The following is a 16,440-nucleotide window of genomic DNA, read 5'->3' as shown; positions in this document are numbered from 1 at the left end:
TTAGATGCAGAGTAAAGCTCCCTCTACACTGTCCCCCTATCCCAGGGACAGGGACAGCACGGGGTTAGATACAGAGTAAAGCTCCCTCTGTCTCTCTGCTCTCTACCTATCCCTCTGTCTGGCTAATCCATCCACTCCCCTCCCACACAGAGAGAGAGAGAGAGAGAGAGAGGGATAGAGACAGACAGAGAAATAGATCGAGACAGACAGATAGAGAGAAACAGAGAGAGAGAAAAACAGAGAGAGGTAGAGAGAGAGAGAGAGGGACAGAGAGAGAGAGAGAGAAAGAGGGACAGATAAAGAGACAGAGAGAGGGAGAGACAGAGAGAGTGTAGTCTGCTCACTGTCTCAGCTGAGAATACATATCACATGAGAATGTGTTCCGTGTCTGTGACAACACGAGCTGATATAAAACCCAGTAACAGGCTCCCGTATCCCAGTCTGGGAGACTGCTGACCGAGAGAGAGAGAGAGAGAGAGAGAGGGGGAGGGAGAAAGGGACAGAGAGAGGGAGGGGCAGAGAGGGACGGGCAATGAGAGGGAGAGAAAGGGAAGGAAAGTGACACAGAGAGAAGAGCGCGAGACAGAGCGAGAGAGAGAGAGAGAGCGACAGAGAGAGGACAAGGGGCAGTGAGTCTCTCGGAAGTGTTTTTTTCTCCAGTACTGACACATCACCTCCACCACCCTGACCATCAACAGACAGAAGGTAAGGAGGGAGCAGATGCTAGTGTCTGAGTGTGTGTGAGTCTGTGGGAGAGTCTGTGGGAGAGTGAGAGTGTGTGAGAGAGTGTGTGGGAGAGTGAGAGTGTGTGAGAGTGTGTGTGTCTGTGGGAGAGTGTGTGTCTGTGTGAGAGTGTGTGGGAGAGTGAGAGTGTGTGAGAGAGTGTGTGGGAGAGTGAGAGTGTGAGAGTGTGTGTGTCTGTGGGAGAGTCTGTGGGAGAGTGAGAGTGTGTGAGAGAGTGTGTGGGAGAGTGTGTGTCTGTGGGAGAGTCTGTGGGAGAGTGAGAGTGTGTGAGAGAGTGTGTGGGAGAGTGTGAGTGTGTGTGAGAGTGTGTGTGTCTGTGGGAGAGTGTGTGGGAGAGTGAGAGTGTGTGTGAGAGTGTGTGGGAGAGTGAGAGTGTGTGAGAGAGTGTGTGGGAGAGTGTGAGTGTGTGAGAGAGTGTGTGGGAGAGTGTGTGTGTGTGAGAGTGTGTGGGAGAGTGAGAGTGTGTGAGAGAGTGTGTGGGAGAGTGAGAGTGTGTGAGAGTGTGTGTGTCTGTGGGAGAGTGTGTGGGAGAGTGTGTGTCTGTGTGAGAGTGTGTGGGAGAGTGAGAGTGTGTGAGAGAGTGAGAGTGTGTGAGAGAGTGTGTGGGAGAGTGAGAGTGTGTGAGAGTGTGTGTGTCTGTGGGAGAGTGTGTGGGAGAGTGAGAGTGTGTGAGAGAGTGTGTGGGAGAGTGTGAGTGTGTGAGAGAGTGTGTGGGAGAGTGTGAGTGTGTGAGAGAGTGTGTGGGAGAGTGTGAGTGTGTGTGAGAGTGTGTGGGAGAGTGTGTGGGAGAGTGAGAGTGTGTGAGAGAGTGTGTGGGAGAGTGAGAGTGTGTGTGTCTGTGAGAGAGTGTGTGGGAGAGTGTGTGTCTGTGTGAGAGTGTGTGGGAGAGTGTGTGTCTGTGTGAGAGTGTGTGGGAGAGTGAGAGTGTGTGTGTCTGTGGGAGAGTGTGTGGGAGAGTGTGTGTCTGTGTGAGAGTGTGTGGGAGAGTGTGTGTCTGTGTGAGAGTGTGTGGGAGAGTGAGAGTGTGTGAGAGAGTGAGAGTGTGTGAGAGAGTGTGTGGGAGAGTGAGAGTGTGTGAGAGTGTGTGTGTCTGTGAGAGAGTGTGTGGGAGAGTGTGTGTCTGTGTGAGAGTGTGTGGGAGAGTGTGTGTCTGTGTGAGAGTGTGTGGGAGAGTGAGAGTGTGTGAGAGAGTGAGTGTGTGTGAGAGAGTGTGTGGGAGAGTGAGAGTGTGTGAGAGTGTGTGTGTCTGTGGGAGAGTGTGTGGGAGAGTGAGAGTGTGTGAGAGAGTGTGTGGGAGAGTGTGAGTGTGTGAGAGAGTGTGTGGGAGAGTGTGAGTGTGTGAGAGAGTGTGTGGGAGAGTGTGAGTGTGTGTGAGAGTGTGTGGGAGAGTGTGTGGGAGAGTGAGAGTGTGTGAGAGAGTGTGTGGGAGAGTGAGAGTGTGTGTGTCTGTGAGAGAGTGTGTGGGAGAGTGTGTGTCTGTGTGAGAGTGTGTGGGAGAGTGTGTGTCTGTGTGAGAGTGTGTGGGAGAGTGAGAGTGTGTGAGAGTGTGTGTGTCTGTGGGAGAGTGTGTGGGAGAGTGTGTGTCTGTGTGAGAGTGTGTGGGAGAGTGAGAGTGTGTGGGAGAGTGAGAGTGTGTGAGAGAGTGAGAGTGTGTGAGAGAGTGAGAGTGTGTGAGAGAGTGTGTGGGAGAGTGAGAGTGTGTGAGAGTGTGTGTGTCTGTGAGAGAGTGTGTGGGAGAGTGTGTGTCTGTGTGAGAGTGTGTGAGAGAGTGAGAGTGTGTGAGAGAGTGTGTGGGAGAGTGAGAGTGTGTGAGAGTGTGTGTCTGTGTGAGAGTGTGTGGGAGAGTGTGTGTCTGTGTGAGAGTGTGTGGGAGAGTGAGAGTGTGTGAGAGAGTGAGAGTGTGTGAGAGAGTGTGTGGGAGAGTGAGAGTGTGTGAGAGAGTGTGTGGTAGAGTGAGTGTGTGTGAGAGTTTGTGTGGGAGAGTGAGAGTGTGTGAGAGAGTGTGTGGGAGAGTGAGTGTGTGTGAGAGTTTGTGTGTCTGTGTGAGAGTGAGAGTGTGTGAGAGAGTGTGTGGGAGAGTGAGTGTGTGTGAGAGTCTGTGGGAGAGTGTGTGGGAGAGTGTGAGTGTGTGAGAGAGTGTGTGGGAGAGTGAGTGTGTGTGAGAGTGTGTGAGAGTGTGTGTGGGAGAGTGAGTGTGTGTGAGAGTGTGTGTGTGTGAGAGTGTGTGGGAGAGTGAGTGTGTGTGAGAGTGTGTGTGGGAGAGTGAGTGTGTGTGAGAGTGTGTGTGTCTGTGTGAGAGTGTGTGGGAGAGTGAGAGTGTGTGAGAGAGTGTGTGGGAGAGTGAGAGTGTGTGAGAGAGTGTGTGGGAGAGTGAGTGTGTGGGAGAGTGAGTGTGTGTGAGAGTTTGTGTGTCTGTGGGAGAGTGTGTGGGAGAGTGAGTGTGTGTGAGAGTGTGTGTGTCTGTGTGAGAGTGTGTGGGAGAGTGAGAGTGTGTGAGAGAGTGTGTGGGAGAGTGAGTGTGTGTGAGAGTTTGTGTGTCTGTGGGAGAGTGTGTGGGAGAGTGAGAGTGTGTGAGAGAGTGTGTGGGAGAGTGAGAGTGTGTGAGAGAGTGTGTGGGAGAGTGAGAGTGTGTGTGAGTGTGTGTGTCTGTGTGAGAGTGTGTGGGAGAGTGAGAGTGTGTGTGAGTGTGTGTGTCTGTGTGAGAGTGTGTGGGAGAGTGAGAGTGTGTGAGAGAGTGTGTGGGAGAGTGAGAGTGTGTGTGTGTGTCTGTATCTGTGTGTGCATCTGAGTGTGAGTGTATGAACTTGTAAGTGTGTCTGTGTATGAGAAAGTGTGTGTGTGTGTGTGTGTGAGTGTGTGTGTGTATGCGAGTGTGAGACGGTGTGCATGTGTCTGTGTGTGTGAAAGAGTGTGTGAGTCTGTATCTGTGTCTCTCTCACACGCACACACACTCATACACACAGTCAGTCACACACATACACACTCACACACTTTCAGACACACACAGTCACTCACTCACACACACTCTCTCTCACACACTCTCTCACACACACTCGCACACACAGACACACTTACACACATTCACACAGACAAATACACACTGTCTCACACACACACACTCCCACACATTCTCACGCAGATGCACTCAGACACACACACACAGGCACACACACTCACACACTCACTCACACAGACACACGCAGACACACAGACACATACACTCTCACACTTACACACACAGACACCCTCACACAGACTATCACTCACACACACATTCACACACACACACAGTCACTCACACAGATACATTCCCACACACTCTCACACTCATTCACACATACTCACACGCACACATACACACACAAATACACACAGACACACACACACAGACACTCACACACACACTCTCATATACAGACACATACACGCTGTTTCACATTCACACACACACACTCACTCACACACACAAACACAGATGTATTCACACATACCGACACAGATACAGACACACACACAGACACACACATACTGTATCACACTCACACACTCACCTACACACACACTCTCTCACACTCACTCATACTCAGAAACACGTACACAGTGTTTGTGAGTGTGTGTGTGTATGAGTGTGTGCGTGTGTGTGTGAATGAGTGTGTGTACGTGAGTGACTGTGCGTATGAGAGTGTGTGTGAGTGTGTGTGTGAGCGTGTGTGAGTGTGTGTGTGAACGTGTGAGTGAGTGTATGCATGTGTGAGTGTGTGTGTGTCTGTGTGTGAGAGTGAGTGTGTGTGTCTGTGTGTGAGAGTCAGTGTGAGTGACTGTGAGTCAGTGTGTGTGAGTGTGTGTGAGTGTGTGTGCATGTGTGTGTCTGTGTGTGAGAGTGTCCGTGAGAGTGTGTGTGTGTGCGTGTGCGAGTGAGTGTGTGTGCGTGTGTGTGTGAGAGTGAGAAGGTGTATGTGTGAGAGCGTGTGTATGTGTGAGAGTGTGTATGTGAGTGTGTGAGCGTGTGAGTGTGTATGTGTGTGAGTGAGAGGGTGTGTGTGTGAGAGCGTGTGTGTGTGCATGTGAGCATTTTGAGTGTGTGTGTGTGAGAGGGTGTGTGTGAGTTTGTGTGAGTGAGTGAGTGTGAGTCTGTGAGTGTGTGTCTGTGAGACTGTGTGTGCGTGAGTCAGTGTGAATCTGTGAGTGTGTGAGAATGAGTGTGTGAGTGAATGTGCATGTGTGAGTGTGTGTGTGTGTCCGAGTGTGAATGTGTGTGAGAGAATGTGTGTGTGAGACAGTGTGTATGTGTCTGTGTGTATGTGAGTCTGTATCTGTGTGTATGTATGTGTGTCTGAGTGTGTGTATCTTTGTGTGAGTGTATGAACGTGTGAGTGTGTGTGTATGTGAGTGTGTATGTAAGTGTGTGTGAGTATGTATGTGAGAGAGTGTGTGAGTATGTGTGTGAAAGAGTGTGTGTGTGTGAGTCTGTATCTGTGTCTCTCACACACAGTCATTCATTCACTCACGCACACACACACATGCACACACACTCTCTTTCTCACACACACTCACTTAGATACACATACACACACACACACTCACACACAGACACACTCACACATTCACACAGACACACACATTCTCACACACACACTCACTCACTCACACACACAGATACACACATACTGTATCACACTCACACACACCTACACACACATTCTCTCTCACACACACTCACACTCAGAAACACATACACACAGTGTTGTGAGTGTGTGTGCATGAGTGTGTGTGTGTCTGTGTGTGCGTGAGTGTGTGTGCGTGAGTGTGTGCGTGAGTGAGTGACTGTGTGTATGAGTGTGTGTGAGTGTGTGTGTATGTCAGTGTGTGAGCGAGTGAGTGTGTGTGAGTGTGTGTGTCTGTGTGTGTGAGTGTGAGTGTGTGTGTCTGAGTGTGTGTGTGTGTGTGTGTCAGTGTGTGTGTGTGAGTGTGAGAATGTGTCTGTGTGAGTCTGTCTGTGTGAGTCTGTGTGTGTGAGTCTGTGTGTGTGTGTCTGTGTGTGTGTGTCTGTGTGTGTGTGTCTGTGTGTGTGTGAGTGTGTGTGTGTGAGTGTGTGTGTGTGAGTGTGTGTGTGTGAGTGTCTGTGTGTGTGTATCTGTGTGTGTGAGTGTGTGTGTCTGAGTGTGTGTGTCAGAGTGTGTGTGTGGGAGAGTGTGTGTGTGTCTGTGTGTGTGTCTGTGTGAGTGTGTGTGAGTGAGTGCGAGAGTGTGTCTTTGTGAGTGTGTGTGTGTGTCTGTGTGTGTGAGTATGTGTGTGTGTGTCTGAGTGTGTGTGTCAGTGTGTGTGTGAGTGTCTGTGTGTGTGTGAGTGTGAGTGAGTGTGTGTGTCAGTGTGTGTGTGTATCTGTGAGAGTGTGTGTGTGTGTGTGTGTGTATGAGTGTGAGTGTGTGTGTGTGTGATACGGCCAGTCGGAGGGTTTAACACTGCGGTGAGTGATGTGCCCAGGCTGTTACAGTCTCAGCCCTCGATCCACCTTCACTCAGCTCCAGGGTCGGGATATCAAAGGGAATACACTATCCTCACCCTCACCCTCTTCATGATCCTTACACAGAATCAGAACACAGGCTCCAAAACTGAACATACCCACTCTATCTGTCTCTCTCTCTCTCTCTCTCTGTCTGTCCGTCCCTCTCTGTTTTTCTCTCTCTCTGTCTCTCTTCCTCTCTTTCTCTCTCTGTCTCTCTTCCTCTCTCTCCCTCCCTGTCTCTCTCTCTCTCATTGTCTCTGTCTTTGTCTTGTGTGTGTGTCTCTCTCTCTCTCTCTCTGTGTCTCTCACTAACATGACATCGCTTTTTAAAAAGGGTGTCAGGCAAAAGATGGAAGATTATAGATCGATTAGCCTCACCTCGGGGGTGGGTACGAACCTGGAATTCATTGCGAGGGATTACATTCCTGAGTACTTGGAGGTGTGTGCTAAAACAGGGGAACGTCAGCACGGCTTCATCTGGGTCGGTCGCGCCTGACAAACCTGCTAGGATTCTTTGAGGAAGTAACGAGCAGGGTAGACCAAGGAGATCCAGTGGATGTTAGCTACCTGGACTCCAGGAAGGCCTTTGACAAGGTGCTGCGGAGGAGGCTGGTGGGTAAGATAAGGGCCCATGGTGTCAGAGGCAAGGTGCTGAAGACATTTCTCCTTATCTCTGTCCTAAAGGGTCTTCTCTTTACTCTAAGGCTGTGCCCTCGGGTCCCAGTCTCTCCTACCAATGGAAACAACTTCCCAAAATCCACCCTGTCCAGGTGGATAGAAGATTGGCTGTCTGGAAGGAAGCAGAGATTGGGAGTAAAAGGCCCCCCGCCTTCTCAGAATGGCAGCCGCTGACAAATGGCGTTCCAGCAGTGTTGGGGCCACAACGTTTCACTTTATACATTAACGATCCTAGATGAAGGAACTGAGAGCATTCTGGCTAAGCTTGGCAACCGGATACAAAGAACAAAGAGAATGTACAGGCCAGGAACAGGCCCTTCGGCCCTCCAAGCCTGAGCCGATCCAAATCCACTCTCTGAACCTGTCGCCCAATTCCTAAGCATCCCTCTGCTCCCCCACCTACCTTTGCATCTGTCCAGACGCATCTCAAATGAATCTACCGCGTCTGCCTCTCCCACCTCTGCTGGCAACGCGTTCCCGACGCCCACCACCCTCTGGGTGAAGTACTTGTCGCGTCTATCCCCCCTTAAACTTCCCGCCTCTCACCTTGAAAGCGTGGCCTCTCGTTACTGAATCCCTCACCCTGGGAAAAAAGGAGAGATACGAAGATAGATAGAGGGACAGGTAGCACTGCACTGAGGAGGTAGGGAGGCTGCAGAAGGATTGGGACAGGTCAGGAGAGTGGGCGAAGAAGTGGCAGATGGAATACAACCTGGGAAGGTCTGGGATCACGCAGTTTGGTGGGAAGAATCGAGGCATACTTTCAAAGCGGGGAGAAAATTCAGAAATCTGAGACTTTGGGGGGTGCTAGCCCAGGATTGTCTCGAGATAAACTTGCAGGTGGGGGTCAGTCGTTAGGAAGGCAGACGCAACGATGGCATTTATTTTGAGAGGACTTGAATATAAAAGCTGGGGTGTACATCTGAGGCTCTCTAAGGGTCTGGTCAGACCGCATTTGGAGTATTGTGCACAGTTTTGGGCCCCATATCTCAGGAAGGATGTAGTGACAGAGATGGATAGGGTCCTGGGGATCGAGGGGGACGATGGAGTATATTTAAGATGAAGATGGATAGGGTCCCGGGGATCGAGGGGGACGATGGAGTATATTTAAGATGGAGATGGATAGGGTCCTGGGGATTGAAGGGGACGATGGAGTATATTTAAGATGGAGATGGATAGGGTCCCGGGGATCGAGGGGGACGATGGAGTATATTTAAGACGGAGATGAATAGGGTCCTGGGAACGAGGGGGACGATGGAGTATATTTAAGATGGAGATGGATAGGGTCCTGGGCATCGAGGGGGACAATGGAGTATATTTAAGACACAGATGGATAGGGTCCCGGGGATCGAGGGGGACGATGGAGTATATTTAAGACACAGATGGATAGGGTCCCGGGGATCGAGGGGGACGATGGAGTATATTGAAGATGGAGATGGATAGGGTCCCCGTGATCGAGGGGGACGATGGAGTATATTTAAGATGGAGATGGATAGGGTCCTGGGCATCGAGGGGGACGATGGAGTATATTTAAGACAGAGATGGATAGGGTCCCAGGGATCGAGGGGGACGATGGAGTATATTTAAGACGGAGATGGATAGGGTCCTGGGGATCGAGGGGGACGATGGAGTATATTTAAGATGGAGATGGATAGGGTCCTGGGGATCGAGGGGGACGATGGAGTATATTTAAGATGGAGATGGATAGGGTCCTGGGGATCGAGGGGGACGATGGAGTATATTTAAGATGGAGATGGATAGGGTCCTGGGGATCGAGGGGGACGATGGAGTATATTTAAGACACAGATGGATAGGGTCCTGGGGATCGAGGGGGACGATGGAGTATATTTAAGATGGAGATGGATAGGGTCCTGGGGATCGAGGGGGACGATGGAGTATATTTAAGACACAGATGGATAGGGTCCTGGGGATCGAGGGGGACGATGGAGTATATTTAAGATGGAGATGGATAGGGTCCTGGGGATCGAGGGGGACGATGGAGTATATTTAAGATGGAGATGGATAGGGTCCCGGGGATCGAGGGGGACGATGGGGTATATTTAAGATGGAGATGGATAGGGTCCCGGGGATCGAGGGGGACGATGGGGTATATTTAAGATGGAGATGGATAGGGTCCTGGGGATCGAGCGGGACGATGGGGTATATTTAAGACGGAGATGGATAGGGTCCTGGGGATCGAGGGGGACGATGGAGTATATTTAAGATGGAGATGGATAGGGTCCTGGGGATCGAGGGGGACGATGGAGTATATTTAAGATGGAGATGGATAGGGTCCTGGGGATCGAGGGGGACGATGGAGTATATTTAAGATGGAGATGGATAGGGTCCTGGGGATCGAGGGGGACGATGGAGTATATTTAAGACGGAGATGAATAGGGTCCTGGGGATCGGGGGGGACGATGGAGTATATTTAAGACACAGATGGATAGGGTCCCGGGGATCGAGGGGGACGATGGAGTATATTTAAGACAGAGATGGATAGGGTCCCGGGGATCGAGGGGGATGATGGAGTATATTTAAGATGGAGATGGATAGGGTCCTGGGGATCGAGGGGGACGATGGAGTATATTTAAGATGGAGATGGATAGGGTCCCGGGGATCGAGGGGGACGATGGAGTATATTTAAGATGGAGATGGATAGGGTCCTGGGGATCGAGGAGGACGATGGAGTATATTTAAGACGGAGATGGATAGGGTCCTGGGGATCGAGGGGGACGATGGAGTATATTTAAGATGGAGATGGATAGGGTCCTGGGGATCGAAGGGGACGATGGAGTATATTTAAGACGGAGATGGATAGGGTCCCGGGGATCGAGGGGGACGATGGAGTATATTTAAGACGGAGATGGATAGGGTCCTGGGGATCGAGGGGGACGATGGAGTATATTTAAGATGGAGAGGGATAGGGTCCTGGGGATCGAGGGGGACGATGGTGTATATTTAAGACAGAGATGGATAGGGTCCTGGGGATCGTGGGGGACGATGGAGTATATTTAAGACACAGATGGAAAAGGTCCTGGGGATCGAGGGGGACGATGGAGTATATTTAAGATGGAGATGGATAGGGTCCTGGGGATCGAGGGGGACGATGGAGTATATTTAAGATGGAGATGGATAGGGTCCTGGGGATCGAGGGGGACGATGGAGTATATTTAAGATGGAGATGGATAGGGTCCTGGGGATCGAGGGGGTCGATGGAGTATATTTAAGACAGAGATAGATAGGGTCCCGGGGATCGAGGGGGACGATGGAGTATATTTAAGATGGAGATGGATAGGGTCCTGGGGATCGAGGGGGACGATGGAGTATATTTAAGACACAGATGGATAGGGTCTGGGGATCGAGGGGGACGATGGAGTATATTTAAGATGGAGATGGATAGGGTCCCGGGGATCGAGGGGGACGATGTGGTATATTTAAGATGGAGATGGATAGGGTCCCGGGGATCGAGGGGGACGATGGGGTATATTTAAGATGGAGATGGATAGGGTCCTGGGGATCGAGGGGGACAATGGGGTATATTTAAGATGGAGATGGATAGGGTCCTGGGGATCGAGGGGGACGATGGAGTATATTTAAGATGGAGATGGATAGGGTCCTGGGGATCGAGGGGGACGATGGAGTATATTTAAGACAGAGATGGATAGGGTCCTGGGGATCGAGGGGGACGATGGAGTATATTTAAGATGGAGATGGATAGGGTCCCGGGGATCGAGGGGGACGATGGGGTATATTTAAGACGGAGATGGATAGGGTCCTGGGGATCGAGGGGGACGATGGAGTATATTTAAGATGGAGATGGATAGGGTCCCGGGGATCGAGGGGGACGATGGAGTATATTTAAGATGGAGATGGATAGGGTCCTGGGGATCGAGGAGGACGATGGAGTATATTTAAGATGGAGATGGATAGGGTCCCGGGGATCGAGGGGGACGATGGAGTATATTTAAGACGCAGATGGATAGGGTCCCGGGGATCGAGGGGGACGATGGAGTATATTTAAGATGGAGATGGATAGGGTCCTGGGGATCGAGGGGGAGGATGGAGTATATTTAAGACAGAGATGGATAGGGTCCCGGGGATCGAGGGGGACGATGGAGTATATTTAAGATGGAGATGGATAGGGTCCTGGGGATCGATGGGGACGACGGAGTATATTTAAGACACAGATGGATAGGGTCCCGGGGATCGAGGGGGACGATGGAGTATATTTAAGACGCAGATGGATAGGGTCCCGGGGATCGAGGGGGACGATGGAGTATATTTAAGATGGAGATGGATAGGGTCCCGGGGATTGAGGGGGACGATGGAGTATATTTAAGATGGAGATGGATATGGTCCCGGGGATCGAGGTGGACGATGGAGTATATTTAAGATGGAGATGGATAGGGTCCTGGGGATCGAGGGGGACGATGGAGTATATTTAAGATGGAGATGGATAGGGTCCTGGGGATCGAGGGGGACGATGGAGGATATTGAAGATGGAGATGGATAGGGTCCCGGGGATCGAGGGGGACGATGGAGTATACTTAAGACAGAGATGGATAGGGTCCCGGGGATCGAGGGGGACGATGGAGTATATTTAAGACACAGATGGATAGGGTCCCGGGGATCGAGGGGGACGATGGAGTATATTTAAGATGGAGATGGATAGGGTCCCGGGGATCGAGGGGGACGATGGAGTATATTTAAGACACAGATGGATAGGGTCCCGGGGATCGAGGGGGACGATGGAGTATATTTAAGATGGAGATGGATAGGGTCCCGGGGATCGAGGGGGACGATGGAGTATATTTAAGACAGAGATGGATAGGGTCCCGGGGATCGAGGGGGACGATGGAGTATATTTAAGATGGAGATGGATAGGGTCCCGGGGATCGAGGGGGACGATGGAGTATATTTAAGATGGAGATGGATAGGGTCCTGGGGATCGAGGGGGACGATGGAGTATATTTAAGACGGAGATGGATAGGGTCCTGGGGATCGAGGGGGACGATGGAGTATATTTAAGATGGAGATGGATAGGGTCCCGGGATCGAGGGGGACGATGGAGTATATTTAAGACAGAGATGGATAGGGTCCCGGGGATCGAGGGGGACGATGGAGTATATTTAAGATGGAGATGGATAGGGTCCTGGGGATCGAGGGGGACGATGGAGTATATTTAAGACGGAGATGGATAGGGTCCCGGGGATCGAGGGGGACGATGGAGTATATTTAAGATGGAGATGGATAGGGTCCTGGGGATCGAGGGGGACGATGGAGTATATTTAAGACAGAGATGGATAGGGTCCCGGGGATCGAGGGGGACGATGGAGTATATTTAAGACACAGATGGATAGGGTCCCGGGGATCGAGGGGGACGATGGAGTATATTTAAGATGGAGATGGATAGGGTCCCGGGGATCGAGGGGGACGATGGAGTATATTTAAGACGCAGATGGATAGGGTCCTGGGGATCGAGGGGGACGATGGAGTATATTTAAGACAGAGATGGATAGGGTCCTGGGGATCGAGGGGGACAATGGAGTATATTTAAGACAGAGATGGATAGGGTCCTGGGGATCGAGGGGGACGATGGAGTATATTTAAGATGGAGATGGATAGGGTCCTGGGGATCGAGGGGGACGATGGAGTATATTTAAGATGGAGATGGATAGGGTCCTGGGGATCGAGGGGGACGATGGAGTATATTTAAGATGGAGATGGATAGGGTCCCGGGGATCGAGGGGGACGATGGAGTATATTTAAGATGGAGATGGATAGGGTCCCGGGGATCGAGGGGGACGATGGAGTATATTTAAGATGGAGATGGATAGGGTCCCGGGGATCGAGGTGGACGATGGAGTATATTTAAGATGGAGATGGATAGGGTCCTGGGGATCGAGGGGGACAGGGAGAAAGTGGGAGAATGGGATTGAGAAACATATCAGCCATAACTGAATGGGGGATCGGATTTGATGGGCTGAATGGCCTCATTTCTGCTTCTAGATCTTATGGTCTCTCTCTCACACTTTCTCCCTATTTCTCTCCCTCCCACTCTCTCTGTTTCTCACTCTCTCTCTCTCTCTCTCTCTTTCTTCCTCCCCCTTCCACACTCTCTTTTTCTCTCTCCCTCTCTCTCCCCCTCTCAATGAATATCCCCCAACCCTCCCGGAGGCAGTCGGTTCGAGAGTCCCGTTATGACCCTCTCGGGATTGTGTGTGTATCTATGTGGGCGGCCATATTGGTTTCCTCAAATCCCCTTGGAATGACGCACTCTCGCTACTGACCCTTCCTCATCCATGCCCCTCGTCATCCTGTACATCCCAGCTTGGTCCACCCCACCCGCCGGGACCCCCATCTCAACACCAAACCCCTCCCCCACCCCCCCCCCCCCGACTCTAGCATGGGGCTGGATGGGTCAAATGGCCTCATGCTGTGAATGGATTTGGAGGTCCAATCATCAGCTTCTGTTCCGTTGATTTCTTTCCTTAGAAATTTTTGGACGAGTGAGGGCCGTACCCCGCTGCCACGTAATGTGGTTCCTGGAGAGCGTAGGCCGCACGATGACGGGACCCAGTGACGTAGGGAGGACACGAGGACGGCGCCATCGTCTGGGCCAGGCACAGGGTGGCCACCCGAACGTGCTGACCCCGGACAGGATCCCCGAATTTTTCATCCCGCCCTCACTCGCACCCGGGAGGGGGTCTCCCTCCCGCCCGTGGAGGGAGCGGCCCACCCGGGGCGAAAGGGAGGGAAAGGAGGAGGAAGAGGGGCCTGCAGGCCTCATCCCGCGGCACGCTAACCCTGGGGAGATTGTCTGCCTTTCTGAGAGCCCGCACACCCGCCGGAAGGAGTCACTTTTCCATGGCCCTGATCTCTGCCACCCCGGGGAGAGCCCTCCCAAGGCCTGGTACAGGGCCCCGAGCCTGAGCACTAGGCCTGAGTCTCAGGCCCGAGAATCAAGCCTGAGCACGAGGCCCGAGGCTTGGAGTTTGAACACTAGGCCCAAGGCTCAGAACTGGGCTGAAAGCCTGAGGTCTACGCCAGAGGCCCGGAGCCTGAATACTCGGCCTGAGGCCCGAAGCTGGACCCAAAGCCTGAGGCCTAAGCCCAAAGCCCAGAGCCTGAATACTAGGCCCAAGGCCTGGAGCTGGGCCCAGATGTTGAGATCCAGGCCTGTGTCCCAGAGCTGGGCACAGAGCCTAAGGCCCGGAGGCCTCCTGGACAGCGACACCGCCTCCTCCTCGGCTGAGTCCTCGCCCTTCAACTCTCCCTCGCCCGCTCGCTTGCCGCACTGGGCCCTCACTGTAGACGACGATGACAGCAGCTCCTCCGAGAGCAGCCCCGTGGTCCACCGGAGGGCGGGGCGGGATTTGGGAGGCCCCCTCCGCTACCCAGCAAACCCCCGATGGCAGCACCCGTGGGGCCCGGCAGAGGAGGAGGAGGGGTGCTGGGTCACTCTGGACACCGGGGGCAGGCTCCTTCTGTTGTCAGAATACACGGCAGAGAGCCGGCTCCTCCGCGTAAGGCTGGTGAGCGGGCGGGGCCTGTACCCGGACTCCTTCCCCGTCGCAGGGGTCAGCTGCTGCGCTGCCCTCTGCCTCTTGCCCGGGAGGACCCAGCAGCAGCGGAGCACTGTTGTCCGGAGGAGCCGGAGCCCAGTCTTCGACCAGGCATTCGTCTTTGAGGGGGTTGCCGTGGGCGACCTCCATGACAAGGCCTTGGGCCTAAAGGTCATCAACAAAGGCTCCAGGATGAGGAGGGACTGTGTTTTGGGACAGAGCCAACTAGGCCTGGCGGCCATCTTGTCTGGCAACCACACATTGGCCAAGGGTTAGACCCAGAGTGAGTGTGAGGGGCGAGGGAGGGGGACTGATGGAGGGGGAGCGATCCCTCGCCTGCAGGCCAATGTTCGGAAACTTTTTGATTTCCGTCTGTTCGTTTCTCTGCTTTTGTAATAAATCGTTGCCATTGACGACGCCTACTGACTCTGAGCCTCGTTTGTCCAGGGAGTCCTGCCCATCCCCCAACCGAGGGACGAGGGGAGAGGGAGGAAGGGTCAAAGGCAGGAACATGGGAAGGGGCTGGATTTAGGGGAGGGAAGGTGGAACGGGGAGGAGGAGGAGGAGGAGAAGGGGCTCAGGGAGACAGTGAGGGCTTGAGGGAGGGAGATTACCATCCTGACCAGGTCTTTTTATTGAGGATCGAGGAGAGAACTTAGCAACAGAACCAGCTATGACAGAGAATTGTCAACATACCCCCTCAGCGTTGACCCTCCGACAGCGCCCGCTCCCTCAGCACTGACCCTCCCACAGCACCCACTCCCTCAGCACTGACCCTCCGACAGCACCCACTCCCTCAGCACTGACCCTCCCACAGCACCCACTCCCTCAGCACTGACCCTCCGACAGCGCCCGCTCCCTCAGCACTGACCCTCCGACAGCGCCCACTCCCTCAGCACTGACCCTCCGACAGCACCCACTCCCTCAGCACTGACTGTCCGACAGCGCCCACTCCCTCAGCACTGACCCTCCGACAGCACCCGCTCCCTCAATACTGACCCTCCGACAGAGCCCATTCCCTCAGCACTGACCCTCCCAAACGCCAACTCCCTCAGCACTGACCCTGACAGTGTGCGCTACATTGTGGCAGTGATCAGTTTGTTTTTAGATTTGAGTTGGTCATTTTTTGATGAGATTGGCACTGTGGATTTGAATGAGGAGTGATGTACTCTCTGACCCTCGGCCTCCGGGATATTTACTTGGAGCGGACTCTGCAGAAAGATGACGTGTCCATCTGGCCTGTCATCGTGTTTTTTCCTGTTCAGTTCCGGGCTGGAAAATGGAGTGGGGATTTACACAGGAACCCACTCCCCCTTCCAGAATGTTCCCTTCCCCTTCATAAACTCCGAAAACTTCCTGGCAGTTGCCGGGAGAGAGCTCCGTCGCTTAGAAACGGCACACGGTCAACATCTGTTTAATCAGACAGCGAGGGAGAGGGATAGAGAGTCGAGGGAGGGAGAGAAATCGAGAGGGGAGGGAGAGACAGATAGAACAAGAGAGAGGGAGGGGACAGAGGGAGAGACAGAGAACAAGAGAGAGACGGAGGGAGAGAGGGAACAAGAGAGAGATGGCAGGAGAGGGGGGAGAGAGAGAAAACGAGAGAGATAGGGGAGGGGGAGAGATGGAGAGATAGGGAAGGGCGAGACAGAGAGATGTGGGGGAGAGATATAGAGAGAGATGTAGAAAGTGGAGGGAGAGAGAGAACAAGAGAGAGATGGGGGGGGAGGGAGAGAGAGATAGAGGGAGAGATAGGGAAGGGAGAGACAGAGAGATAGAATGAGAGAGAGATAGCGAGGGGAGGGAGGGAGGGAGAGAGAACAAGAGAAAGAAGGAGAGGGGAGAGAGAGATAGAGATAGAGAGAACGAGAGCGATAGAGAGAATGAGAGAGATATAGAGAGGGGAGGGAGAGGGAGAGAGACCAAGAGAGAGATGGAGAGGGGAGG

The 16,440-nt window shown here is 52.9% G+C and overlaps 1 protein-coding gene across 1 annotated transcript; it reads left to right on the top strand.

The window, feature by feature from the left end:
- The first annotated feature begins 583 nt into the window (after window positions 1-583).
- Window positions 584-14,915, top strand: LOC140493007 (C2 calcium-dependent domain-containing protein 4C-like). The gene is made up of 2 exons (XM_072591734.1): window positions 584-705; window positions 13,427-14,915. Exon 2 carries the CDS (start codon window positions 13,468-13,470, stop codon window positions 14,770-14,772), a length of 1,305 nt encoding a protein of 434 aa, XP_072447835.1. The 5' UTR covers window positions 584-705; window positions 13,427-13,467; the 3' UTR covers window positions 14,773-14,915.
- The last annotated feature ends 1,525 nt before the right edge of the window (window positions 14,916-16,440 follow it).

The sequence above is a fragment of the Chiloscyllium punctatum genome, chromosome 2 (genome assembly GCF_047496795.1).
Source record: "Chiloscyllium punctatum isolate Juve2018m chromosome 2, sChiPun1.3, whole genome shotgun sequence".
Lineage (NCBI taxonomy): Eukaryota > Metazoa > Chordata > Chondrichthyes > Orectolobiformes > Hemiscylliidae > Chiloscyllium > Chiloscyllium punctatum.
Note: the sequence above shows the minus strand (reverse complement) of the source record. Positions and strands in the feature narration are given on the sequence as shown.

Bases quoted from the DNA above. Each gene is read 5' to 3' on its own strand.
- LOC140493007 (XM_072591734.1), top strand. From the start codon at position 13,468: ATGTGGTTCCTGGAGAGCGTAGGCCGCACGATGACGGGACCCAGTGAC.